At 38.0% G+C, this 27,441-nt stretch overlaps 1 protein-coding gene across 21 annotated transcripts in view; it reads right to left on the bottom strand.

Annotated features, from left to right (window-relative positions):
• The window catches only part of DLGAP1 (DLG associated protein 1), a 782,830-nt gene that overhangs the window by 277,800 nt on the left and 477,589 nt on the right, over positions 1-27,441 (bottom strand). For 15 of the 21 annotated variants that reach the window (XM_036229039.1, XM_036229053.1, XM_036229052.1 and 12 more), the window contains one exon: positions 15,936-16,964. In XM_036229039.1, the coding sequence (XP_036084932.1) occupies positions 15,936-16,892 (957 nt within the window). In that variant the 5' untranslated portion in view covers positions 16,893-16,964. The other 6 variants (XM_016157152.2, XM_016157171.2, XM_016157137.2 and 3 more) reach the window with 5 other exon arrangements.

Here is a 27,441-nt window from a genome sequence, read left to right as displayed (position 1 = left end):
AATGGTAAGTCAGATACAAAATACAGAGCAGTAGCAGAGCAGAGCTCCTGAAGGGGACAGCGCCAGGGCCGATGAGCAGATCAAGGGAAACAGTGATCCACATCCAGCACAATGTCTCATGCTTAACGAGTGACTGATAAACACTGGGTGAGAATCTGGTCAAAATCCCAAGCCAATCTTTGTGTTTCTGGTGAAAAGCTGGTTGTCCTTATCGAAAGCTATATACTTTATAGAACTTACCCCTCAAAATAACTCCATAAGGTAAGTCTTTCTGAAAACAAAGAAATGGTAGTTAAGAGTGATACAGTGAATTACTTAATGCCACCTCATGAATGAGTGGAGGAACAGGCTTTCACACAGGGCAGCCCTCACTCTCACCGTGCTTCTCTGTGCTCACGTGGACATGCAGAGAGATACTGGCCAGATCCGAAATCTCTAAGCACTGGGACAGCACAACAGGATGCTGCCTCCTCAGGGCAAAACACGACTCTAGTAGAAATTAATATATTAAAATGGGCACCGACCCCCCAAAAAACAAACAAACAAACAAGAGGACTGCTGTCTAATAGAGCTTTCTGTGGTGATGAGAATGTTTTATATCTGTCATCCAATAAGGCAAACACCAGCCATACATGGCTGCTGAGCACTAAAATGTGGCTACTGTGACCGAGAAGCTGAATTTTTATTTTTATTTAACTTTAGTTAATATAAAGTTAAATAGCCACATGAGGCTAGGGGCTACCGTATTGGACAACACAGAATTAGATTACTTGATTTAAAAGGAACCCACAGGGCCATCCACCCTTATTTCACTAAACAGGGACATTTCCTTTGCTCTATCCTTAACATGTTCATCCAACCTTTCATTTTATATATTTAGTAACAACAAGCTCTCACCTTACGTGGCATCTGATGCCTTTGATAGGACATCTTTCTGATCTAATAGCTCCATTCTTGGGTTTATGATATGGAGATGTAGTTAGGTTTTGGTGAAATAATAAACCCACTTATTATTCCTGCGGGTTATCTCTGAACTTGCCCTTTCTGCTCTTCTCATGCCTATGAACGTTTAAGTCTCCAGGGGTGGCACTAGCTGCATCACCATTCTCCGAGTTCAGTGTTGTTGCCTCCATCCATAGAATCCAGGTGATCCCATCTTGCTGGCCTGCTGGTGAACTCACAATGCTGTGTGAATGTGAGGATGCTTTCTTTCACTAATAGTACTCAGTTGCCTGTCCAAATTTTTCCTCTAGGGCCCAGGCAGTCCTACTGTATCTGGGGTTTGCAGTCTGGAGTCTAATGCCTCCTATGTTCTCTGAGGTGTCTGTCTCTGCTCTTTCTCATCCTCACACCATTGCTTGTCCTTACAAATATACCCAGATTCTTGAATTGCTTAGGCTCAGCTACAAGGCTAGAGCATATCTTCCATCTTTGGGAAACTTGATTATTTTAGGAAAAAAAAATATTACATATAATCTTAGCAATGAAAGACTCAATCCTGTCCTCCATTTACTTAATCTCACTAGTTGGGTGACTGGTAACCCCATCTGTTCTGTCCCATTCTCCAAACTGGTCTTTACCCCTTTCCCACTTTTATCTAGTCACCTCTTCTGGAGTTCAGTCTGGATCAAACACATGCTAAATAGATCTTGGTTGAATGAAAGACTTTTTGAGGATGGCAGTTCTATTAAACTATTGAACAGCATTTTTCATTCTGCACTCATGATCTAGATGATGGAAAGGGACTACATATTATGATAATTGAGTGGCTTGTTTACTAATCAAAGCTAAGAAATACATTGTTACATTCTATTCATTAATCTAATAAAACCTTCAAAAACATGAGATTAAATTGGCATGATTTAATTTTAGTGAATTATTTCATTTCTTGGTCATTTACGAGTCCCTATTAAGTAAATAATTAACATTTTATTCTTATGAATAGCAATATTTTATAAAATATTGAACCAAGAGAAAGTGAAGTCTATGGAACATATTAAGACTGTATCCATTATTTTAAATTAACTTCATCTAGATTTAAACAAAGGAGGGAGGCATTTAATAAGGGCTTGCTAGAACACAGAATGAGATCATTTACACGAGAAAAAATCCAAAATAAACTGAGAAGCAGGGTAATAAAGGCTACATTGACTTCCAAGTTTATAACTGAATATGGCACCTTTTATCCTGATAGATTTAAAAAGTCCAACTATTCTGTACAGTTATTTACCGTAGAAATTTAGTTTGCACTCTGCTAACCTTACCTAATAGTACTATCAATGCATTGCATATAGGCAGCCCCCTCTAAGCTGACACGCATGAGTGTTCTGTCCTGGATATCATATGACTCAATTCAGTTATACTTTTGTAAGGTAATTAAGAAACATTCTAAAGGTAGACTTTTAGGGAAACATAGCTTTTCCTTCAGACTTGGAGTGATAATTTAAGAAACAATAAAACTGGTGAACTTCCCCAACATTTAGTTAACAATCCGGGTCATATGGTGCTCATGCACCAAGCATAATTCTGGCTCACAATATGCCTGAGAGATAACTATCTCATCTTCCAAAAGGATAAAATATAAAATTACACTGATTTACAGAAATTGTTTTTGGGCATTCCTAATTTTCTTCCTTATCATTTCAGTGAAATTACTTCATTTAGAAGCAATCATCCTCTAGTTAATCCAAGCAAAGGACAGTAAATGGGAAGACAGCATTTATTTGGATATAACCGTGTAGTATTTTAACAATGTAACAATGTAACAATGTACAATCAGGTTGGCATTCTCACGGGGTCAGTGTTATTGATTCTCATTGAAACAAACAAATAAATAAGCAAAAGTAGCCTTGAGCAATAGTTCTTTCATAGGCTGAGATATGATTTTCCAGTTTCATGAAATAGTATTGTTCTAGTACACTTCAACATTTTATATAACTGGCTTTGCAAATGAATCTCATATATAACTTGCTTTCTAACATGGCCACTCTCTAAACTGTGAATGTTAGGATGCTTTCTCTCACCAATAGTACTCAGTTGCCTGTCCAAATTTTTCCTCTAGGAAACTAAACTTAGGTTCACATGAGCATAGATATAAAATCTGTTTTTTATCCATAGTTAATCGTTTTTAAAAATTGTTATTAAAATAAATTCTCATCAAGAAACATTCCTTCAGGAAAGATCAAAGAAATATTTACAAAGCAGAGGCAGCATGATATGGTGGAAAATGAACAGATTTGGAATTGGACTGATCAGGGTTTAAATCTCTGTTCTGTCACTTAATAGCAGTATAATCTTGATCAAATTAATTCCTTCCATGAACAGCATCCTAGCAACTTTCAGAAAGAAAGGCAATATATGTTTAGGCATAGAATTTTCTCAATAGATTATAGCTCCATCTCTCCCTTTCCTTCTTGTTCTTCTTCATTTTCTTATTGCCATCATTCATTATCGCAGGAAAGTGCATCCAGCAGGTGATGGAATGAGATGTTCGGTATGGCGCTATGGAAAGAGCGCTAGACTGGAAATCAAGGGGCCTGTGTGTTCTTAGAAAAGTGAATCTCTTTCTCTGGGTCACAGTTGCAGAAGAAGGTGTGGAGATGATGTAAGAACTGACTGTTAAAGCCAAGAAATGATTTTACAGTCTGAGTCAATCAGAAACTCTGGGCGCCCATGTTCAGCTGTCATTCCCACAAAGAGAGGGCACCCGGACTGCAGCCTGGGAGAGTTGCACATTGAACTTACTAACATTGGTGAGATTGTTGCTGAACGTGTTTTTTACTTTATCAGGGTTTTCTGATTTGTCTGATTTATCAAGAGTAGGCTTATTAAGAGTCGATACAGACTACCCAGATCCCCATCATTAAACTTTCTTTGACAGCTTAGATCTGCTTAATGGAGATGGCATAGATAATAGTTTTCAAATTGGGCTTTGGGGACCTCCCTTCAGGAAAAGTTGGATGCAGGGCAGGGAATGGGGAGAAGAGCATATTTGCATTTGAATCCTCCTATTCTTGCTTCAATATGAATAGTTTATTGTAAATTGTATGTGAACAAGAAATTCCATGATTAAAAGGTGGGGTGGAGTGTTGGGAGTAGGGGGTGAAGGGTTGTAGAGGTACAAATTAGTAGTTGATAGATGGCCACAGGGATGGGGAGCACAGCATAGGGAATGTAGTTAGCATTAATGTAATGGCTAGATGGAAAACCATAGGAGAGAAGGAGTGATTAGGGGGATAAAATACATAAATGTCGAACCAATGTACTGTATACTTGAAACTAACGATAAAATAAAATTTTTAAAAAGTATAAAAAATACTGAGCTAACTGATCTTTGAATTCTTTCTAATACCTTCTTATATCAACTACGTGTTCACTGGGAGTTCACAGAGAAGAAAGGCATAACGAGATGCACTCTCTAGATACTACAGTAGATTAAGCCACAACCAAACTAAACCTGGCACCTAGAGTGGGAAAAGCAGGGGGTGGGCAGGAGGCAGGATTTTTGAGTATACAGAACACCTGGATAAATGAATGCCTTGTGCTCCATGACTGAGGAATGCTCACAGGTGGGGTAAGAGAAAGACTTTTTATGGTTCTTGTTTCTGCATAACTCCATGACTGAGGAACCATGCGAATGCCAGGTAATCTTTCCAGGCTTTACAAACTTATCATACAAACTTATGATTTGGGGATGGTTTCCCATCCAACTTATATTATAAAATATCTACCTAGAAAGTAAAGGGAAAGAAAGAGAAGAGGAAAAAAGGAAAAGGGGAAAGTACTGCTTAACCCAATTCTTTTTTGCTCAATAGGGTGCAGGGCATGGGAGGTGGAAGTAGGGGGGAATATTATAGGTTTCACATATCTGATTTCTAAGTTTGATTTCAGTAAGATCAGTGAAGGGTGAAATTACAAACTTGCTTAGCATGTGTCCAGTCTTCAGGGGAGTTCCATAATACCAATCTGGGAGATTTGGCGGTATTGATGATGGGTGGGACAGAGGGGACAAAGAGAAGGCAGGCAGGACAGTAAAACCTCTCTGTAAGCAAGCACAGTTTTGAGAAAACAGCTTCAAAATTGCTATTATGGAACAGCTACAGGAATTGGTTATCTAGATTTACCAACAAAATCTAATAAATTACAGTTGGCATTGGGATTTTTTTTTTTAAGCAGCATGGAAGTCAAAACATGAATTTTTAAAGAAGCATGATAGCTCATCTGAGACATTTTTGATTAATTGTTTAGTTCATGAGATCATCTGGCATGAAATAAAAATGTTTCTTTTTCTGTGCAGTGATTGCTTTAAGTCAAATATGGCAAAGTGACCTACACAACAATTTTTGGCCTATGGATCTGATTTTTCATAAGCCTCACCACACACACCTCACAGAGAGTTCCTGTTTCTGGTGAGTTAGTTTCACCTTCTTTGTGAAAGCCTTTGAGAGAAGGCAGCAAGCAGGAAAATCAGCTATTTATAGGCGTTTTTGACTAAAAGTGTCTGCTCAGCGTGCCATGGAATACTTCCAAGAGGTGGGAGAACAGGAAACTATCTAAAGTCAACGAGAAGGCTGGAGGAGTGTTATGGGGGAAAGATTTTTATATGGGAGTCATTTTCAGAAAGCTCAGCATTCATTTTCAAACAAATGACAGTTACTTTCACTGACACCCTCTGAGTTACGGAAAAGCCCGTTAAACCTCTACTAGTTATTAAGAGAGGAGATAAAGTCCTCCCCCTTTAAGGGACTTTAAAGGAAAAGTCCTGTAAAAGTGTCTCTCTGTACCTATTTACTGCTGGAAGGGCCGCCAGTCAGACTGAGGTCCATAGCACAACTTGGGCTAGCAGGTGGCCTTCTAAGTGTGGGCTGCATGCCCTGGGTGATCTCACAGGAGTTTCACTGTACCCACAGGAGGATCTTTATCTTTACTCACTTGTACTTTTATCACTAAAAATGGCATGTCATTTGTTCAAGTTTTCATAATTAAGAATCATAATTTGATTAAATTGTAGTTCATTCTTCCCATGAATTCTGATGGGTTTTGTTTTTGTCATTTTGGTGGCAATAGGGAAGCAGGTGAGATAGGGAGTCTTTAGACTACCAGAAGGAGACGGCTGCCTGAGAAAGTCTGAGCTATCCATGGTCCTGTGGAGAAGAGAGGTCCTGAGAGAGAAGTGGCTTCGATGTTCCTTTGCTTTGTTTGAATTTCTACAGTTTTATAAGTATAATGTACCTGGCTTTGCAGAGTGGAGGAGACTAATCATGGACTTTGGGCAAGAGTTAAGAGTAGTAATGGACAAGGGCCTATTTTTATTTGCTAGCAATGGCAGAAGAACTCCCACATATGAAAGTTGCCATGGTGGAAACACTCTTCGGAGAACCTGGATGAGCCAATGAAGGAAGTGATGAAGAGTAGATACAGTCACCTTGTAGACAAGCCCTATAACTGCTGGTATTAATGAAACTTGTCTTGTTGACTTACCAAGGTTGCTTGCAATAAGGCAGAAGGTTCTTGACAGAACTTAAAGTATAAAAACAAAAGAAGGTTTCATCTGAAGAAACAAAAGCTTGAGGAGGCTGGAGAATCATTTTCCATCAACAAATATCAAAGCATGGGAAAACCTGAGGCACTGATACCAAGCTATCAAAAGAACTATCTTTTGTAATTGTTTCACCTGTAGACAAAAGCTTTATGTGTTTAGTTGGCACATGGGACAAAGAAGCCTTAAACCTACACTGTGATGAAGACCTATTGTCATCAGACAGTGTGAGAGGACTTTTCTTTACCACAAAATCAGATATGTCCATCCTAACCCTGGTTTAATGAAAATTAGATCAAGCAAAACATAAATAAAAGGTGGTGTGGTACATGAAACACATGAAGAAGCGGTGAAGCACGTTAACCTCCTAGGATTTGTAAACTCAAAACATTTCACACTATTTTTCAACAATTTCTGAAATTTGAAATTAAATTTTTTTCTAAGACCTGACAAACGCAAGACTTGTATCATTATGCTTATTTTGCAGATATAGAAATGGAAGTTTTAAGTAGAGGGAGCCCAAAGTCATGCCAGAAGTCAGCAGCAATGTTGAAGCTAGTGATACTCCTGAAGTCTGAGTTTTCATCTGTTAGGCTCTACTGCCCCCTTCAGTAAATAAAATGATAAATTTAGTCTGAAAGTTCCTTAGAATTGGGTTAAAATGTGCCTCTCGGATCGATCTCTGTATTGCAATCACCCCAGATCTACAGAATCATAATGCCTGGGATTGATGCCAGAAATGCTCATTTTATAGACACTCTCAAGCTGATTCTTATGTACACAAAGTTAAGGAATCATTGCTCTAATATTCAATGATAGAGCAAGTTATCACACACACGATTCTGTAAGGAGACAAATCTGGTATTATTATGCTAATTTTTACGCATGTGGATGCTACTATATAAAATCTTTCCAATAGCATTTCCAACTTTAGAACTAGATTTTACTTTTTTTATTCTACAGCAGTGACCAAGAGATCAGCCTGTAGCCCTTGTCACCTCCTATGCACTATTCCTTTCAGATTTTCTAGAGTGCCCTGATTTAATATGTTTTGTCTTATTGCCTAATCCATTCTCTTCTACATCTCGCATTTGGACAATATGGTTATAGCTATGTTAACAGTTTTTATCCCAGGAAAGTGAGGTGAAAGGTGAGGAGGACTGGCTCTCAAGAGCGTGGAGGATGCCAGAGAGAAGAGCATCACCTCCCAAATCCAGTGTCAGGATTCCGCTTCTGCGCATAAAGATCACATCTCCATTTGTTCTCTTTTGGTGCATGGTTCACTCATAATAAAACCATTGGGATGTAGGAGGGACTGACAAGGATAATAGGAGAAACATACTCATATCTTTTTTTTTTTTTTTTGCAGGTTAAAAATACTACACTGCCATTTGTAACCAAAGGATTACAGATGGCAGGTAATTACTTTGTTAACAAATGTTTTCATCTCTTGTAAACATTTTAAGCCACAAATAAGCTTCAAATCTAACTTTCAGATCAGTTCTTTTTTCTCTTTGCATATTTAGAAGTATGGTGCAGGAATGCTCATGCAGATCAAATGTGTATATCTGGACCTGTACATGTATATATTACATACACCATTCTGCTTGACAGTTCTGTGATATCACAAGCCTAAATTTTGTAGAAAGTGTCCTAATTCTGTGAAAACAATAAGTAGAAATACCAGTTGATGGAGAATAGTGACAGAGTGAAAGAAAAGATTTACCTATTTAGAAAATTCATTTCGCAAACACAATTAGAAGTCTCTTTATCTTAGAAATGGAAATAATGTAGGGAATACTGTTAAACTTTAGCAAATGAAAAAAAAATCCCAGTTTTTAAAGGTAGTTCTATGCATTCCTACATTTAAAAGACTAGATAATCAGAAGAGGTCTTTTCTTGGTCATTGTTTCCTTGGTAAATAATTAAATAAAACAATTAAAATAAATAAATAATAAAATAAATAAAATAATTTAAAAACAGTAAATTAAGAACTTGGTCAAAAGTAACTGAAAAAGCTAAATGATCTGCCTCTCCTTACACTACATTCTTTCTTTTACCTCTGTTAATTTTATAATAGTAATTCATCCATTTTTCTTAATATCTTTACATTTTAGCTATAGAGAGGACTGAATTAAAGGAGAATAAATGATTCATTGAAAAATTTAAAGCACCCCCTCCAACTGTGGTTTCAGTCAAAGAATTTATGAAAACACTTAAATATTTATTTACAAAAATAAAGTAAAAAATTTTTCCCCGTGCCATAATGGCATTTACTAAATGGCATTTACTAGAGTGGAAGGCTTGTGTGGAATGAGGCAAGATGGTCTTAAGAAGTAAATAAATGAGCTCTAGATGTGAAGTTGCACATGCATTTTTATTTTTATCCAATGAGAAAAGTTATGAGTTCAAAGTTCCAGATGAGTAATACAAATCAAAATGAGATCATAGATGTCATTAATAGTAACTTGGATTTAACTGAAAAGGCCAATTATTTTTTTTTCTTCTCTTTCTTTCTCTTTTCTTTCTTTATCTTTTTCTTTTTTTTTAGGTAAGGCAAGCTTTGGTTGACTTCACAGGTTACAAGGACCTTGTCAGCTTACAATCCCTTATTTTTTTATGCCTACAGCACCTGGTGGTCTCCCATCCAAGTACTAACCAGGCCTGACCCTGCTTAGTTTCCGAGATCAGACGGTATCGGGGTTGTTCGGGGTGGCGTGGCTGTAGCCAAACCATATGAAGTTTTTAATTTTACCATTTAGCTCCATAAAGCTAGAATTTTCCCATGATTCAGCTCCACATTGATAAACACAAGAATCTACCAAGAGAGGCTGCTACCTTTGAACCAGAAATCAAAACGGTGGAAAACCTAATCTAATTGCCATATCAAAGACAGCTTGGTAATACAACATGTATTTTTTAGTGGCTCCTTTAAAACCTCAAACAAAAATCCAATGAGTTTTACCATTCACAAATCACTGTTGGTATAAAGTCATGCAAAGCCATGATCTCAAATGGACCAGAGATTATAAATGGATCTTTCTCCACAGAATGGCAAATGATTACCTTGAGTTACTGTATTTAATTTTCAACCAAGTAAACTATCTAAGGAGAATGGGGAAAGGAGAAATAAAATCCACTAGCCACTGAGAGACCCATGGCTAGTTTTTCTCTTTTATTCTGTGCTAACCAATGTTATACCTTCCATTAGTAGATTGGAACTCTGTGTGATCAGAAAGCATGTATTATGAAAGCTTTGATTGTTGCTAACCAAACACTTTTGGTGTTACTGAAAAAGTCTTTAGAATAATATTTTATAGACAAAAAATAATAAAGTTTCTTTAAGAAATTCCAAGAAGAATTTCCCATTTCTTTCTTACTTCCCTTTATCTATCTATCTATCTATCTATCTATCTATCTATCTATCTATCTATCTATCTATTTATTTAATCTTCCTTTTACTACTACTGAGTCTTTCTGGATCCCTACTTTCTCATAGTGTTCTGTCAATTGTCTCCTCCACCACCCTCCATTAGCTGGAAATGGACAAGAGTGAGAATTACTGAGAACCAGGGAGAGAATTACAAGAATTCTGCTGGTGATCACTGAATTTACATTCGGAGTTAGCATCAGGCAGGAGTAACCTCGGTTATCTATCAATGAAGAAGGCTATCTCTACTAAGATCAGTGAAAAATAGAGAAAAGACTGTGCAAGCTAAATAAGAAATACATTCAAAAATCTTGACACTCCTTCCTGGATTATTAAGGCAATTTAAATTAAAAATAAAGAAAAGCATTGATTAATGTGGTCGATTTGGTTTTAGAAAAGGCAACAAGGAAACATTGCAGTTACCAAAGTCACTAGCAGAATTTCTCAGCACCGCTGTACATTTCACATAAAGTAGTTTAACCAATTCAGTATAATTTAAATTGTTCTACAACAAGAGGAAAGAAAACCTCAGCCAGGGGAGAAAAACCCCACTGGGCAAAGACTGAAATAATCTTGAAGAAAATTTTGACAAATAGTTGTACCTGCATTGAAAACAAAATCCTGTTTCTATGCTTATTATGAAATATTTTTTAGTAATCTTTTGTGGAGTCTTAACCAAGAGACCAAAAAGAAAAAAGAAAAAGAAAAAAGAAATCCAACCGTCCAAAAATTTTAATTTTTGCAAAGAAACAGTAAACATTCAGGATTCTTGTCATGGAAAATGATCACATTTTAGTCACATAATGTCCTCTAATAGCACCTAGCACCTTAGATCATCTGTGTCAATTAAAGATTTTATGAAGCCCCTGTGGGAACACAGATTTGTAGGTATCCGATGTCAAACCAGTTTTCTTATCATCTGTACACAAATTAGTTAGCTTTTTCAGTCTTTCTAGCTATAGTTTAGACAATAAAATAACAAAACTAACCTCCCTCTCCCACTAAAACCCACCCAAACCAAAATACACTATCACCAAATACAAAGTAATAAAAGAGTTGTACCCAAACCTGGTCAGTCCGTCCATTTCTTGAAACTTGCACACAAACTGAAGAAACCCACTCAGCCTTAAAAAGGTCGATCATTTTGCTCTCCTAAAATTTCATCTCTGTGAGTGCTTTCTTTCTCAGGTCTGTCTTGCTCTCTCGCTCTCTCTCTCTCTCTCTCTGTGTCTCTCTACTTCTACCGGAGAGCGTTTTGTTTCCCTTTTCCTGTTTCTGCTGCTGAATGAATGCAAAATACATAATTTGAAGGGGTTTTGTTTTCTAGGTGAACAGTTGGAAATCTAAAATCTTATTCTTCTGAATGGCTTTATATGCCAGGCACTCAACACATAATGTTTACATAAAGAGGCACATACAGAACCAAGAATCTTGCTTTTTAAAGCAAAAACAAAACCACAACAAAAACTCCTTTACTCCTTTCATCTCATTCCTATTTTGTTTACTTAACTATTAGCACTTACCCTGAGATGTGCCATAAATGTTCTATTCCAAATGTATAAAAGCCAACCACATCTCCACTGAGAATTAAACAGTTTTAATGTCTTCAAATCCATGTCCCTGCTCCAAACCCCAGTACAGTCACTGGCAGCAGTACAACAGTTCCACACAGCAGACATCTGATTCTTGACATTTAAAAATAACAATATTGGGGGGAAAAGGGAGTCTTTTTTTTTTTTTTAAATTAACTACAACAGCCTGTGAGAAAACACTTATCACCAATTGACTATATTAACTGGAACTTGCAATGATTTCAAGTTATAGTGTTTTATTTCTAAATCAATGTCAGGTAGAGACCAAATACCTACAGACCTCTCCTTTTCTATATTATTGTGGCAATGGCCTATGTTAAATTAATTCTAAGTGATAATTCTACAAAGGGAGAATCAGAACTTTGCTAGTATTTAGATTCTATTATTGGTGACAATAAATTTAATCTTTGTTCAGTCTTGAATCAAATTAGGGACCTATCAGCCATCCCGTTCTTGCCTAAGATCGGTCACATTTCATATACATGCATTCTTAACTGTATGCATGCATTCGAGGTCAAGTGAACACATGCATTTGCTACAGAATAAAACAGGTAATAAAATGAAAAGAAAAATCCACACATTTATTTCTATTTCTGAAGCATATTAGAGATTCTGACCAATCTGGGATCAAGTCTTAGCTTTTCTACTTACTACCTATACATTCCTGGTAAATGATTTAATTGTTTGTGCTTCAGTTTCATCATCTGTAAGCTGGAGTAAATAGTAATACTTATTTTACAAAGTTGTTTTGGGTACTAAATGAGATACTCTATAGTTTCTGGCACGTAATACGTATTCGATACGTACTGCTTCTCCTCTCTGCTTTATGTTTGGAGGGGGTAGAGATTGGGCATGGTAAAGGGAAAGAATCCAGGCTTTGCAGGGAGATGAATTAGTTTTGACAACCCATGTTGCCACGTACTAGCTGTTCGTCCTTGGGCAAGTTACTTAACCTAATTTACTAAATCTCAGTTTCTTCAACTGTAAAATACCTTCTAGAGTTTTAAAGAGCAAATTAGATAACATTGAAAGGACAATCACTTTTGGTAGGCATTTATTAAGTGAGAGCTACAGGCTCTTGAAAATTGCTCTAATTAGTACTCCGCATATGTAACTTAGTAGTTTAAAGATGTGGACTGAGATCACAAGCCTTTAGAACAAGTGTCTCATTTTGTAGCAGAGGAAGGAGACACAGAGAGTTAAAATGATGGTTTCAAGCCAAATAGGGACTAGCATACAGAACCTCTTATTTAAAGTTTAATGCTTTGTCCACTAAACTCTGATGTTGAAGTTGAACACATATGTAAATATAATTTTAATGTTGGTTGGTAATTACAGCAATGCAACTAAAAAAAAAAATCCCTCTTTCTATTTCTCCAAGTTTGCTTCTAAGGATGAGCTTATAAATGAAATGATCCCATGGGAGCTGGCAGGGGCAGGCTACAACTATCTTTCTGAGAGGCGCTTTCTACAGATGGCAGGTTCTCCCTTTCCTATTGAGCAAGAACGGAGCTGAAGAGAACGTTCAGTTCTCAGGAGTTTCCCACTTCGCTGCCTCCCTTGCGAATGTTCAGTTCCCTCTTCCCTTTCTTTAGAGGGACTCTTCGACCTCAGCACTGGTTGAGAGGAACACACTGTTCTACATTTAGTTTATTCACTATATACTATCTCCCCACATCGAAATATAGAATGTTTTTTTCAGTTTGAAAACCTTGCACAAAATAGGAGCTCAATAAATATCAACATTTGTTAAGAAAGGTATAATTTTGAGCTCAGTATATATTTAAAGGGTTGATTTCGGGTTATTGCCCAATGTAGGATAAAAAGTATTAATTTTTTTCAATCTTCAATAACTTTAGAATTAAAAACAGAAGTGCTTTGGGTATCAAAGTCAGATAAGTTATTACTTGCAGGAGGAATGGAGGGAGGAAATGGGATTGAGGAAGGTACATGTATGATTCGTTGTAATTAATGTTTTATTTCTCTAGTTGTGTGATATATGAATGGGTTTTTTTCTTTATATCTTTCTGTAAGTGTCAATATTTCATTTTAAAACCTGGCTTAAAATAAGGTAAATAATTTGAAAAGAAAATTTCCATTAATGCTACTTTAATAAATTACACACTTAAATCTTTAAGCTTCATTCTCATTTTACTGAAGAACTTTAATAATATGTTTACTTTCAAGTTTTTCTCTTTGCTCACCATTTTCATGCCCTTGATTCCAGGGTTGTGATGGGGTGTATAAAAAAGAGCTATCTGGTATCAAATAGATCTAAATCTAAATCTAAATCTCAGTTCTACAACTTACTGGTCACATGGCTTTAAATCACTTAATATTTCTAAGTTTTGGTTTCATCTCTTGTAAAAACAGAGTATTATTATACCTAGCTCTCAGGATTATTATGAGGATTAAAGGTGATAATAAATGTGAAAATATCTGCTATAGCATCCAGTACATAGTAGATTTTTAATTAATATCAGTTTCCTTCTTTCCTTATCCTTCCACTTTTTACCATTACTTGAGCTTTTTACTTCATAAAGGTATAAAAAGGAAGGAGAAATAAATTTAAGGAGGAAGAATGTAGGTAATTATGCAAGCATTTCATTAGTAACAAAGGCTGACCTCAGATCGATGTAGAGTATAGTTTTTAAATCTGATCTAATCTAATATCATCACTATTTATTAAAGTTCAGGTATTTTTTTAAATTTGTTCTGTTTTTTTTTTGCCACTGGTCATAGAATCTTAATAGATAAAATATTCTATTCTAGAACTTCTGTCTCATTACCCAGTCTTTCTTCATGACAGATATTCTTATCAAAATACTTTATTCTTAGTGGTGGATGAGATTTACATGCTTAAGGAATTTCTAAAGCTTTCAGTCTTAACCCTTATAATGGCTATTTCTATAAATTAAGTGACTTGAGTTCTAGTCCACCTCTGCCACCAAGCTTTTACCTTTCTTCAACTTTCCTTTTTTATATGCTAAATGAGGAGTATGGATTAACTAATCCCTTTAGCTTTCAAATTCTTTTAATAGTTCTCGATGACTTAATTAATGCAATTAGCAACCTTATAGTAAATTGGACAATACCACTTTCAGTGGGAAATACTGCATGTAATTGTGTGTTGTTTGTGAAAACTATCCACACATTGGTGGCTTCTTCTGAACTTTGGAGATGGGCTCTGGCACTGTCCTCGCCCATTGACTGCCAGCCTAGAATATCCTCAGGGTTTGGTGGAGGCACGTCCAGGGAGCCAGTTTTGTCAGGAGGAATTCAAAGAGAGTGAAAAGATAAACTTCTCAATGGAAGGGTTCCTCCCCCCACCCCAAGCACTTCTTTTTAAGATGAGAGTGGGAAATGATTATGTCATGCTTTCATAGTACAGTACTTTTTTTTTTTTTTTTTTTTAAAGATGGGGCTAGCAGCTGAAGACAGGAAAAAATACTGAAAAGGAAGAATATCAGGGTAATTTTTTATGGAGGATTGTATCTTGGGGAAAATGGCAATACTAGAGGGAAGATGTAGGGAAGAAAAAGACTTTTCCCTTGATATTTTTATCCAGGGGAAATCTGCTTTAAGTGGATTAGAGGGCAGTAGGGGAAACAAGGAGACTGTGGTAGGGGAGGAGCGGCCTGCTTTGGATGTGCATGTGTGTGGGATTTACACACTGACACACTATATTTTATTGTGCGGATGCTTCCCCCTTCTTTTCCTTCTCTTCTCTGTTGTCCTGGGTCTCTGCAGCTGTGCTTGTCAGGTCTCCAACTTGGCTCATTTCTATCTTCTCAGGGCTCAAGGCATTATTCCCATTCCCTGCACTCTGGGGGAGTAGGGGCTTGGATGGGAGTGTGGTTAGTGTTGGTGTTGGTGTGACAATAGCAATGGTGAAGATGTAGATTGATTTTCTCAAACTAATAACTTCAGGTAGAATCTTACAACTTAAAAAAAAAGTCAAAAACAACAAAAAAAAGAACTCTGGATAGATCTAATTAAAGTCTTTCCAAAATTCCGAATGTCATTGTTGGCTTTTTAAAAAGGTGAATTTATTTTAAAATTCTGTGTAGACTCCCCTTTCCTCTCCTCTCTATCCTATGATCCCTCAGACAAAAGATCACAAAACACTCCTTGTCTTGCCTTTATGTAGGCGTGCTTTTCAAAGCACTTTTAATATCTAGTATCTCAAGGTAACTAGATGAAATTGATAGTAGGTTTGTTTCCTGATAGAAGCACTTAGCCACAGACTTGTTAAACAATTTGCTCAAGTTAATGTAGACAATTCATAGTAGAGCCAACATTAGAATTCAGAGAAGACACCACACCATTAGCAGGTACAATTTCTAAAACATTCATCACCCAGTAGAAATGGTACCTGAAGATATTGGCAGGAACGTTCTTGTTGACACGACTCGGACTTCACCATGGCCTGATCCATGTTAACTGAGGCTTTCTGGTACACCTCCCGGGCTCGGCTCACTGTCAGAGTGGAGGACCAGGCGCTTTTCTTCAGGAGAGGAGCGTCCAGGTTGACGGGCAGGTTGGCACAGGTGGAGCATTTAACATCATTGTTACTCCGGGAGGCCTTGACTGCCTGCTCACTGATGGTGTTGTAGGTCTCCATGAAGTACTGCGAGGCCGAGCGGTCAGGGCACCTGCCCATGGTCATCACTCCTGAGGGGGCGTGGTAGATGCACATGTCGCCGTCTAGGTTGTCGTCGGAGCTCCACCAGCCAGGGGAGGTGTTGGGTCGGGCTTTGGGCTCAGCGCGCCGCTCCTTGCTTTTGCTTCGCTTGCCATACCTCATGGTCTGCGTTTCATCCGGGCTGGCTTTGCCCCCATTGACACTGCCCTTGGACGGCCCCTCCAGGGAGTGCGACTTGGTGAAGAGCTTTTGGACAGAGTGGACCAGATGGCGGATGCGGCCGGGGCTGTCACTGCGGTGCTCCACGGCCGTGCGCTTGTACTGCAGCGTGTGATAGCCATCCCGGTTGAGTGGCAGCTGCCTCTCAAACTGGTCCAGGAGGTTGGGGGGGATGCGATTAACCTTGGTGGCCAGGGTGCGGGGCACTAGGGCGCACTCGTCCTTCAGCTCCTGCTGTGAGTTGTAGTGCCTGCGCGGGAAGGTGCTGCTGGCTAGTGGGTCGCTGAAGGGGCCTACACACTCGGCCTGGAATGAGTTGCGCTGAGTGTAGTAAGGGTGGTCCGCAGGGTGGTGCTCCACCGGGCTCAGAAGGTATGGCTTGCGGTCCGAGTGGTGTGACAGAGAGTCACAAGCGGAATCACAGGTGACTCCGTGGTGATGGCTGCGGCTGCCTGATAACCCTTTCATTGCTGATGGGGCAAAACCGAGGGGGTCATGGACACCCCGTGGTTAGGTTCCAGGCCTGTCTCCTGCAAAGACCTGGGGGAATGAACAAGAGGAGGAAAATGGTTAACATGTCCCTTTATAAATATTGCTCTCTTTTGCTGTGCTGTCTGCTACTGTGTTCGTTTTCTGGCAGCACTCATCACTGTCCCTAGGAGCAGCTTTATTGTATTGTTGGAAAAACTTTACCACTTCTGTAGGTGGAAAAGCCAACTCCAGTCAGATATGGCGAGATGGTCTGGGTGAAAAAGCCAGTAAACCTGGAAAATAAAACTATAAAAATGCTAAAGTGTTTCAAAATTATTGGAAAGAGAACCACCTCTCTGTCCGTGATTTTAATAACTGATTGCATCTTTCCCTTGCTTTTATGATTAACTGTATGTTAATCATAAAGCTAGCATACCGGAAGGACTTAGTTTCTCTGGAATACCTTTGTTGATTCCCCTTTCCAGAGAGATCTAGTTCCACTCTGTATTCCCCCTTCATCTGTTCTCTCCGCTCCAAAATTGTCTGGTGATTTCCAGGGTAGCTTCAGTCCCTTGCAGACCAGCCTACCTCTTAATCACCTGTACATCCCCCTCCCTAGCACTGGCTGATCATGTAGACATACAGTTAGCACTCCATAAATGTGAGTAAAACAAAACAAAACAAAACAAGAGGTGACTTGTACGCTGTCCTTGTGACTTGAGGATGTATCTATTTTCTGTCACATGCTTCCTCGCTAGAATTCTGTGGTAACAATTACAGCACCCAAGAAATGCCCCCATGGTAATCAGAGTTGAAACAAGTAATAGTGTGGCAAACAAATCAAAGCTGTGGAGAAAATCTTCCTCTGAATTTCTGTCGAGGGTTAAGAGCTTCCTTTCAACAAACCGAGAGCAGATGAAGAACAAATAAGCTTGAGTTCACTAGTCTGAATATCATGATATCTACTCTTCCTGGTTTAAAGGTTTCTGGCCAAATATTCACAAGCAATGGCAAGATGGCCAAAGGAAATGTCTCTGAGGACATGAAGCACCTGGGCCCGAGAGTCAGCTCAGCCTCGGAGAGAAGCACCTCCTGCAGATCCACCCATGGGAACGCATTTTATTCTGAGCCCAGGTCTCCTCAGGCTTTAGTACCAGTGGGCAGAGTATTTTCCTATTCTAACAGGATGCATTCTTCAGTAGCTGACCCAGAGTTCTTACTGACAGCCTAATTTTTTAAAGCTTCCAACAATATAATAATTGTCATATGACAAATTTTCCTGAGACTAGATCTTAAAAGTTATCATCACAAGAAAAAAATGTTAACTATAGATGCTAACTAGACTTATAATAACAATCATTTCACAATACAGTTGACTGTTGAACAACATGGGTTTAAACTGCATGGGTCCACTTATATGTGGATATTTTTCAATAAATACAGTTGGCTCTTTGTATCCACAGGCTTCAAATCTGTGGATTCACCCAACTATGGATGGAAAATAGTATTTTTGCATATTCCCAATTATGATTTCCTAATCTTGGATGCCCAATGGTGGATTGAAAATACTGTTTTCCATGCACAGTTGGGTTGAAACTGCAGATGCGAAGGGCCAACTGTAGTTAGATTTTTGGGGAGTCAAAAGTTATATGTGGATTTCGGATTGTATGAGGGTCCACATTCCTAACCCCCAACATTAAGGGTCAACTGTATAACAAACATTCAATCAGTATGTCACACACGTGAAACTAATATAATCTTATATGTCAATTATATCTTAAAAGAAAAAAAAAAGAGTGTTCTGAAAAGCCAGTGTGACTTTCCAAAATATCAGAAATGTCATTTAAGATATTCAGAGAGGGAGAGATAAATGATTTAATTAAAAATGACAACAACAGCAACAAAATAAAACACTCATGTGGCCTAATGAAGGAAAACACGGACTTTTGAAAGGTCAGGTCCTGTCTATTCTATAAGATGTACTGTATGTGGGAACTCTGAAAATCTCTATCAGTGCTTAAGAAGTTCCTTTCTTCCTTCTAGTCTCTCAGTTTCTGGATTAATCGCTCAAAAACACTGATGGGAGGTTTTTATTACCATACTCTTTCGAAATTAGTCTACTAAATTATGATCTCCTTGGGAGTAGGGACCATGTTTTACCCATCCAGTGCCCAGAAAAGTGCTTGGCTAATGGTGGGATCTCGATAAAATATTTATTGAATAAATTAATACATTAATGAAAAATTTCCCAAAGTGGTCTGTACTGTGATTCAGGTCACAGCTGTTGAGTAGAAAGATGACTGTGTGACAAGGGAAGGGCCAGAACCAAAGAAGGAAGAGACCATCTCGTAGGCATTCCAGAGACCAGTGGTTTTCAAAGTGAGGTGAGAGAGACAGGTAGGTGAGTCCCCCTTTTGACACCTGTGAGCCCTCAACTTTTGACTCTCCACAAACCACCTCTCAGTTCTACCTGCCTCGAAGTTAAAGTCTGAATAGTTTGCCTGGCCTGACCACAGGATTATTAAATAGACAAAGAACAGTCTGTTTGAAGGAGAGAAAGAAACTGAAAGGAAAGCAGGACTCATGATACCTGTGGATTAGGAATAATCTAAAAATCAAATCTTGTCCACCAAGGAAAGACTAACAAAAAAGGAAATTCTAGCATAAATTACATTGAAACTATTTTGTATCAAGTTATGATCCCAAGAATAGGCTGTGGCAAAGGGGGATATAAGAAGGCAAATATATGTTTTTAGCAAAACTGTGGCACAAACTAATTTAGATGAAAAAATCCACTGCATGAGGAGTCTCTCTATAAAATAGGTCCTGTTGAAGACATTTTTGCCATTTAAAAATGGATTAAAAATAAAAAACAAAAGCAATGATCCAGTAGGTTTATAGTCACATAAGTCTCATGACTACACATGAAAGAATCTCAATATATAAAATAATATGAAATAATGACTTTCCTTCTGAAGCATCTGGGTCTTAGGTGTATATTTTCTTCTAAATATAATGTGAAACTGGCAAGAGCTGAAAACATAAATTATACATATTTACTCCAAAATTATAAGGTTATTTGAATCATGTATTTGATATTTAGTATCTTTAATAAATGAATAGCATTCATGTAAGACGATGTTACCTGAGGACAAGCTAGCAAACAAAGATACTTTTTAGAGCCATTAATGATGAATTAGTTAAATGCTGTAACCAATGATAAATTTTGTAAATGAAACACACAGTGTGATTTTTACACAAATTTAAGTGGGCTGTTTTCAGCAGAGTGAGAAGGACTTATATTTTCTTAGAGGGTAATAAATTGCATCAAAGATAAAGGAGTTAACTTTCCTCCTTCTTTGCTTAATATCTGTAAAAGGGTGTTGATATCTTGACCCCTTTTCTCTCTGATATGGGCACATAAGGTCATGACAATACACAATCATAAAATTTCTAAATGTTCAACCTATTTGGTTGAAACCAACTAAATTACTTAATACCTTGTCCATTTCTATAAAATAATCTTACCCTCTCATCATTTTAAATAGAACATAGAACAGTATTTGTAAAGCAACACATTTGGCGACCTGGTGAGAAGGGGCAGATGATCTAAAACTCTCGGCAGCTAAATGACTGCTGGTGGCATCTACCAGGGACAACCAGCTCTTCCTTCTCTCATTCTTCATTTTCCTCTCTCCTTATTCTTAAATTTTCCAGCTCGCTTCTTTCTGCCAATTCTTTTTCTCCCCCTCTCCTAATTGATGTTTACGAGTGGCATCCATGGACCTCGCTTGCTCCAGCCTGTGGTGCGTCAGGACAGGGCATTTGCTGTTGCAGACAACCACATGCATGTTGCAGATCTCTAATGGCCAAAGGGCTTGTGATGGGCTCAGGGAGACACAAATTCATCATGAAAAAAAGGATAAATAAAAATTCTCGTTGTCTTCTGCATTCTTGGAAAAAGAAGCTGATAGCCCCTGAATTAGATTTTAAGTAGCCATAAGAGCTTTCTGAAAATAGAAAGGGAAATTGCTGTTCACGCTTTCCTCTTTGAGCAAGGGTGGAGAGTTTGGGTCAATATGACTTCGTAAATGTTTCTATGACTACGGTGATAATTTCTCATTTTTTCTTGTTCACTATGGCTTCGAAGTTATGTTTTGGTACCTTCCTAAGTTCAATTTTACTGTCAGACAACATATCATGGTTTGGGGCTTGGAAATTTTGACTATATTGGCTACCATGAGAAGACCTCTGAGTATGAGATGCACCTGGTTTTTATACAGTTCTCACACCTGGAGCAGAAGCATTGCTGTACAGTTGATGATCAAAGCAAGAACGATCCCTGTAAAGGAAATTCTCAGGGTAGGTAATTTATTACACCCAAGGACAAAATAAACAAACCATAAATTAGAAGATGCTGACAAGGAGAATATAGTCTTGCAAAGCTGGCAAGTCCTTATTTCATTTTGATTTCTGTGCATGTCTTTATTTAGAGCTGCTGTTCTTGATTTTTCTTTATTTGCAGAAAGAAGAGCCACGTGAAAGGTTTCACTCTCACTCAATGAGGTGTGACAGTCAGACAATCATGATTTGCTTTAGAAAGAACAATGTAGGGGAACCCCGCTCAGGAGAACAGAGCACTGTGTTCTGGTTTGAGGAAACATCAGGAAGAAGAACTCTCTGCAAATCTTTTCAGGGTCAAGTGGCCTTTATGGCTTCCCTCCATGCAACTGCCTATGGTTAGGTTACAATAGTCAACTAAAGAGAAAGAAAAGATTCCCTTATTGAAGAGTATAAAATGGTCCCAGAACAATGACTGTTTCCCAGACTCCCTAGATGTGCATAGGTGACTAATTCTGGCTAATGGAATATAATTGGAAATGGCGTATGCAATTTCTGGAAAATGTCTCTAAAATGAAGGACATATCCTTTTTTATCCCTTCCCTGGCTGGACTGCAGACCTGAGGGTTGGCTGAGCAGTGATCTTGTACAGGAGCTGGAAGTTACAGCTGGAGGATGAAAACAGCACAAGATAAAAGGACCCGGCCACAGGGGAGGACCATTTCATCCCTGGATGTGTATCTCTGCATCTTATTTATGTGGGAAGAAACAGACCTTTATCTTAGTCTATGTCACTGTTTTGTTTTCTGAATGCTTTATCTGAGCCTAATCCTAAGCGAGATGGGTAGTCGGGTCCAAATCCTAAAGAGCTTTTGTAAGCTATCCTAGTAAATAGGACTTTATCTTGCAGGTGGTGGTGCTCCATGAGAGCAATTTAAGCAAGATAGTGACACAGTCATACTTGTACTAAATATTTCTCTGCTTATGGCTAAAGACTAGGCTTAGGAGTGAAGAGAGGGAAGAAGATCTAAATGAAGCAATTGTTTCATATTTGGGCAGTTCATGAGTGCAGACTGAAAGAGAGGGAGGAGGACCCCTATAAAAGGGTAAGAATGTCCTGGCCATCCAGGGCCAAGCCCCAATTTCAGGCATCCTTGCTTACACATGTGTTTCTTCCACAGTTTAAACACACATGACTCTAGACAGAACAAAATTCTATGTCATATGGATGTAGACTTTTTACCAGTAATTTTTCCTCTGTTAATAATAAATCCCAATTCCATGGAGGCTAAGAATGAAGAATTATACACATATACAACTTATGATTTTAAATTTAAAAAATTTAAATAAGGAAATGGTTCTCATTAATACTTTACTAAAAAAACAAAGCTATTCCACTTTATGGTAAAAGTAAACAGAAAACTTAACAGGGGTGAGAGTGTGAGTTAACATTGGCCAAAGGCCCACTTTTCAGATATTTCTGATCTTCTTCTGAATTTTAGCTGCAAAAGACAGCTAAATGCCATTTTCTTTTACTTTTTAAAGCTTCCCTATTGAAGATTTCATGTGTTGTATACTTAAAATTATACAAATACCATTAGAACACCTTTGAATAGCACAGTCTGAAATACATCAGTTATATTAGTCACGATACAATGCTAAGCCATTTTATATATACATAATGTATTCTGGCTTTTCATGAATATTAATTGCTATCCTAATTATCTCCAGTTTGATTTTGTTTGTAAATACCTGCTCCAATAAATAAGTCCTTTTGAAGCATTTCCCTTCCCGAGGTGGTATTGTACAAAAAAAAACAAAAAAACAACAACAACCGAAACCTCTTTCAATCTGGTCACAGTAGGTAGCACAATTACGATTGTCTTTGTCTTCAAACAAGCTTTAAAAAAGTGGTTTCATTTCTGTTTTTGAGTCTAAAAAGGTGGAGGATTGTGTGCCTTGAGAAACAGTAAGTCATCATTAATACTGGTATAAACCTATTTCTGGCTGAGTGAAATATCATAGGACTTAGGAAGAATTTCTATGTGGAGATAATGAAGGCAATACACTCTAAAACGTCATTATATTATTTTGGTCTGACACACATGGGCAGGTGACTGTGCTGACTATGTGATCTTGAATATGGTCTTCCCGTAGAATTATTCCTTTTCGGATTTCTAGGAGAGGGTCTGATTAGCTCAGCTACCTGTACAGATCCATTCCCCTGGCAGTTGCTAAGAGAATGTGGTTGTTTTGACTGGCCATGGCTAATAGCTGTTGAGGGGGCACTGTGGGCAAGGGGACACCCTTACCTATAGGGATAAAACAGACATCTGCATAATTTTCATAGAGAAGAGTGAAAAACATCAGTCTAATAAAAAAAATGTTATAGAAGACATGCATGGAAGCCATTGACTAGGAGAAATAGGAATGAGGCTAGAATAATACCATTAATGGGATATAAAGACAGCCATGATGGAATATGGTAAAATGCAAACACAGTGACAATCAAGATAACACAACAATGCAACTTGAAAAGAAGCAGTAAAAATAGCCTTTGATGAAAACTGAGTTATTTTTTATCTCTCATAACTAGCTGAATAGTCTTATGAACATGTTCTGGCACATTCTGGACAACTTGCTTCACAGCCAGACTATAATTTTTTGTTGTTGTTGTTTCTTTTGTTTTTGTTTTTTAACTGAATAAAAAGTTTTCTCTCATAAATTCCCTTCTTTTAAATGCTGTTGTTTTTCTTATCAAATTTGCTGTACAAATCTACTTTACTGAGTGCTATAGTGAGCCCCTTTTGTGGTAGTTGTTTACCTGACACCTGCTTTTGGGAAGTTTTTTCCCTACCCACAAGAACATTGAAGGTGATCATCATATTCTCTGAGCTTATTAAACTGGATTTGAAGACCTAACTCAGGGCATCCATGCAGAGGCTTAGCTGGGTTAATCAGACACTGGTTCCCAGAAATTTAAATAAAATTTTTCCCAGAGTCGCTGAACGCCGGTGCACTTATCTGCAAGGTCAAGTACAGGAAGGCTCGGTGTTGGCACCATAAGAAACCAGAGCTATTTGAAAATATGGGGCAGCAATAACAAGGGCCCAGCAGAGTACATGTGAAGAGAGAGAGAGAGAGAGCAGTAAACAGGGAGGGAGAAGCAGGTCCAGGTGCCATGTAGCCCCATGGAAAGAAAGAGAGAAGCTGCTCAAGAATTTTCTAGGTCTTGTCAGGCCCAGCTCCCTGCCCAGAGTAGCTGAGACCCTGTGTTCATCTGTGGCAGAATCATGGGCCCAAAAAGCATACCCATACAAGTCAAGGGAACCCCGTGCCCAGCTGGGGCAACCGCAAGCCTAACAGAACCACCATCTAAGTGCTCATGTCCCAGAGGGGCCAAATGTGAGTCAGTCTCAGGAGCAGCCCCATCAGAATTGTCTTTTTCTAGATTAAGTATTTATTGACTCCAACAAACTAGTCACACTCTGATTTAACATTCACTCTATCAAAACTATCATCGGTGTTTACATGCATGAGAGAGAGGTGGTCAGATAGCACACAGGGAGTGAGGAGAAGGAAATTATCTACAGCTAGTTATTTCAGTGCCCTGTGGAGTATTTTTCCACAGGTCATTTCAGCCTTACATGGCTCCAGCAGTGGCTGCTGTTGATGGGAATTAGACTTGCAATCCCTCAAACACCACTCCTTCCTTTTCTTCCATCTTGACATACTTTTTAAAGTGTTCTATTCTTACTGTTCATCTATCTACCAATTAGACTCCTTTATAGATTTTTTTTTTCCCGTTTTGGAACCAGCCTTTTATTCTCCTCTTGATTTCTACATCCAATCTTACATTTTAAACAAATCCTTCTCTACTAAACTTTTTGAAAACACTTGCGCTGTGATAGAGAAGAAAATGTGATGACATTCATTGTCCCTAGATTAAAGGCATTTAGTTTTGACAGGCAAGGATGTTTGCCTGTAAGATAGTAGTCAATATAGTCTTTAAATATACTGGACATAAATTCAAATAAAATTAATACATATGAATTTAATTTAACATTTATTTACTGTATAACTATTGCTTGCATGCACTGGATACTATAAAAAGAATTAAGGATTCTTACTATCCATCTTAAACTTTATATTCCTCAAGTTTTCTTGGATAGCATTCATGATCGTTTCTTCTGTTCTCTGGTTCCTCAACTCCTCCCTCTTCTCCAGTTCCTTCAGCTCCTTGGGTCTCACTTATAAGTGTAGGAGACACAGCACAAACATTCTTTGTTATCACTCTCAGCTTCCTATTTTATGATCCTTCTGTCTCATCTATTCTGGACAATGTAAAATCAAGGACAGATGCCATCTCTATTCTTTCATGTGGGGGCTACCGAGTGTTACTGGGGATAGGACTGGTGCCATGACAAATTCCCAGTGTTCACTGTCGGCTCCACTCCCAAATCTGATTAGAAATAGCACCGTGGGTTCTCCTGCTTCTGTTCAGGCTATTGCAAGCTCTTGGCTCCACTCATTATCTTTCATTTGGACTTGGTTAGAAAAACAAAGGCAATAACCAATAAATACTAAGTGAATAAAAAAGGAATGGTCCTTCTGTTTGTAGGAACTATAATAATTACAAACATTTTGAGCACCTATATACCACACACATTATCTCATTTCATCCTCAAACAATATATGCTAGGGACTATTCTCTGGATAAAAAACAGACTATTAACGATTAAATAACTTACTTGAGATCATAGAGTTAGTAAATTTTGAGCCTAGCGTGCTCTTAACCACTATGCCTTAATGACTTTGTTCTTATCCCCTCTAACTCACTTCTCTCTCTCTCTCTCTCTCTCTCTCTCTCTCTCTCACACACACACACACACACACACACACACACCCTCTGTGGTATTTTCCATAATACTAATAGTATGGTTTGTAGTATGATCTTTGTTATCCGATTGTGCCATTTTTTACCTTTAAGTTCTCCCCAGTTCACTATGCATTTATGAAATAATCTAAACATTTTAATATGACTCAGAGAGGAGATATTTATGATCTGGTCCCCATCTACAAGACGACCTTAGCTCCCATCACCCCACTTTTTATACCAGCAATGCTGGACCTGCATTCTTCCCCATACGCCATGCTCTCCAATGCCCTTGTGTTTTTTGATCTCTCAAATACTGACTTTCGTCCACTGAGAAAATTCTTATTCCTCCCTCAAGAGGAAGTACAAATATAGCCTCCTCTTAAAATATCCCCTGTGCTAAAGGAAACATAGAAATGAGAAGCGTTACTTAATTTACAAACTATTTGAGAAAATAACTATGTAAACATGAAACAATCAGAGAATAATACAAGTTAGAATATGATCGAGCACTAGATTATATGGTACATGTTGTATATATAATGCACCTAGAAAAAGCCTTCGAAAAAACAGATTTATCTCAGAAGCTAAGCAGGGTCAGGCTTGTTTAGTAGTTGGATGGGAGACCACCTAGGAAAACCACATGATATAGGTGTGAAAAATAGAAGAGAAGAGACTATAGGCCGACAAGGTCCTTGCAATCTGTGAGGTCAACCAAGGGTTGCCTCGCCTAAAACAAACAAAGAAACAACAACAACAACAAAACAAATCTAGAAGGTGCAGAAGTTAATGGGTGTAAGACATCTCGATTTAGGAGGTGTAGAGAGTCTCAAACAGCCCATTCTTCAAAGATGAGGTTCTCAGAATGATATACAATGCCTGCTCTAGGTTTTGTTCAAGTCTTAACATTTCATCTTTCCTTTGGCTTTTTTTAACATTTCCATTTCTACCTCTGCTTTCCTCTTGGATGATACCATTTAGATAGGAGTCAGATTATCTGAGAGCTGCAAATCTGATTTCATTGGCCTATGGGAGGGAATTATACAGATATTTATACTCACATGCTTTTTACTTTTGTATGTTATCTACTTTCATAAAGAATGTCTCTTGAATGAGGTTCCATGGGGGAAATCCCTCTCAGGTCTTAGTGTTAGCAAGACTGTGTTTAACAACTGCCATTTAATTTTGCAAGTACTGTAATTCTTGAAGGTGATTATGCTTCCACTTTTGCTTTGAATACCATGAAGTTTATTGGGAAATTTATGACAAATTAATAGTGGTTTTTTTACTTTTCTACTTTTATTGTCTTTTCTTTAGGCTGTATACTTC

Source organism: Rousettus aegyptiacus, unplaced genomic scaffold, assembly GCF_014176215.1.
Source record: "Rousettus aegyptiacus isolate mRouAeg1 unplaced genomic scaffold, mRouAeg1.p scaffold_m13_p_12, whole genome shotgun sequence".
NCBI lineage: Eukaryota > Metazoa > Chordata > Mammalia > Chiroptera > Pteropodidae > Rousettus > Rousettus aegyptiacus.
This window is presented reverse-complemented; position numbering and strand designations above follow the sequence as displayed.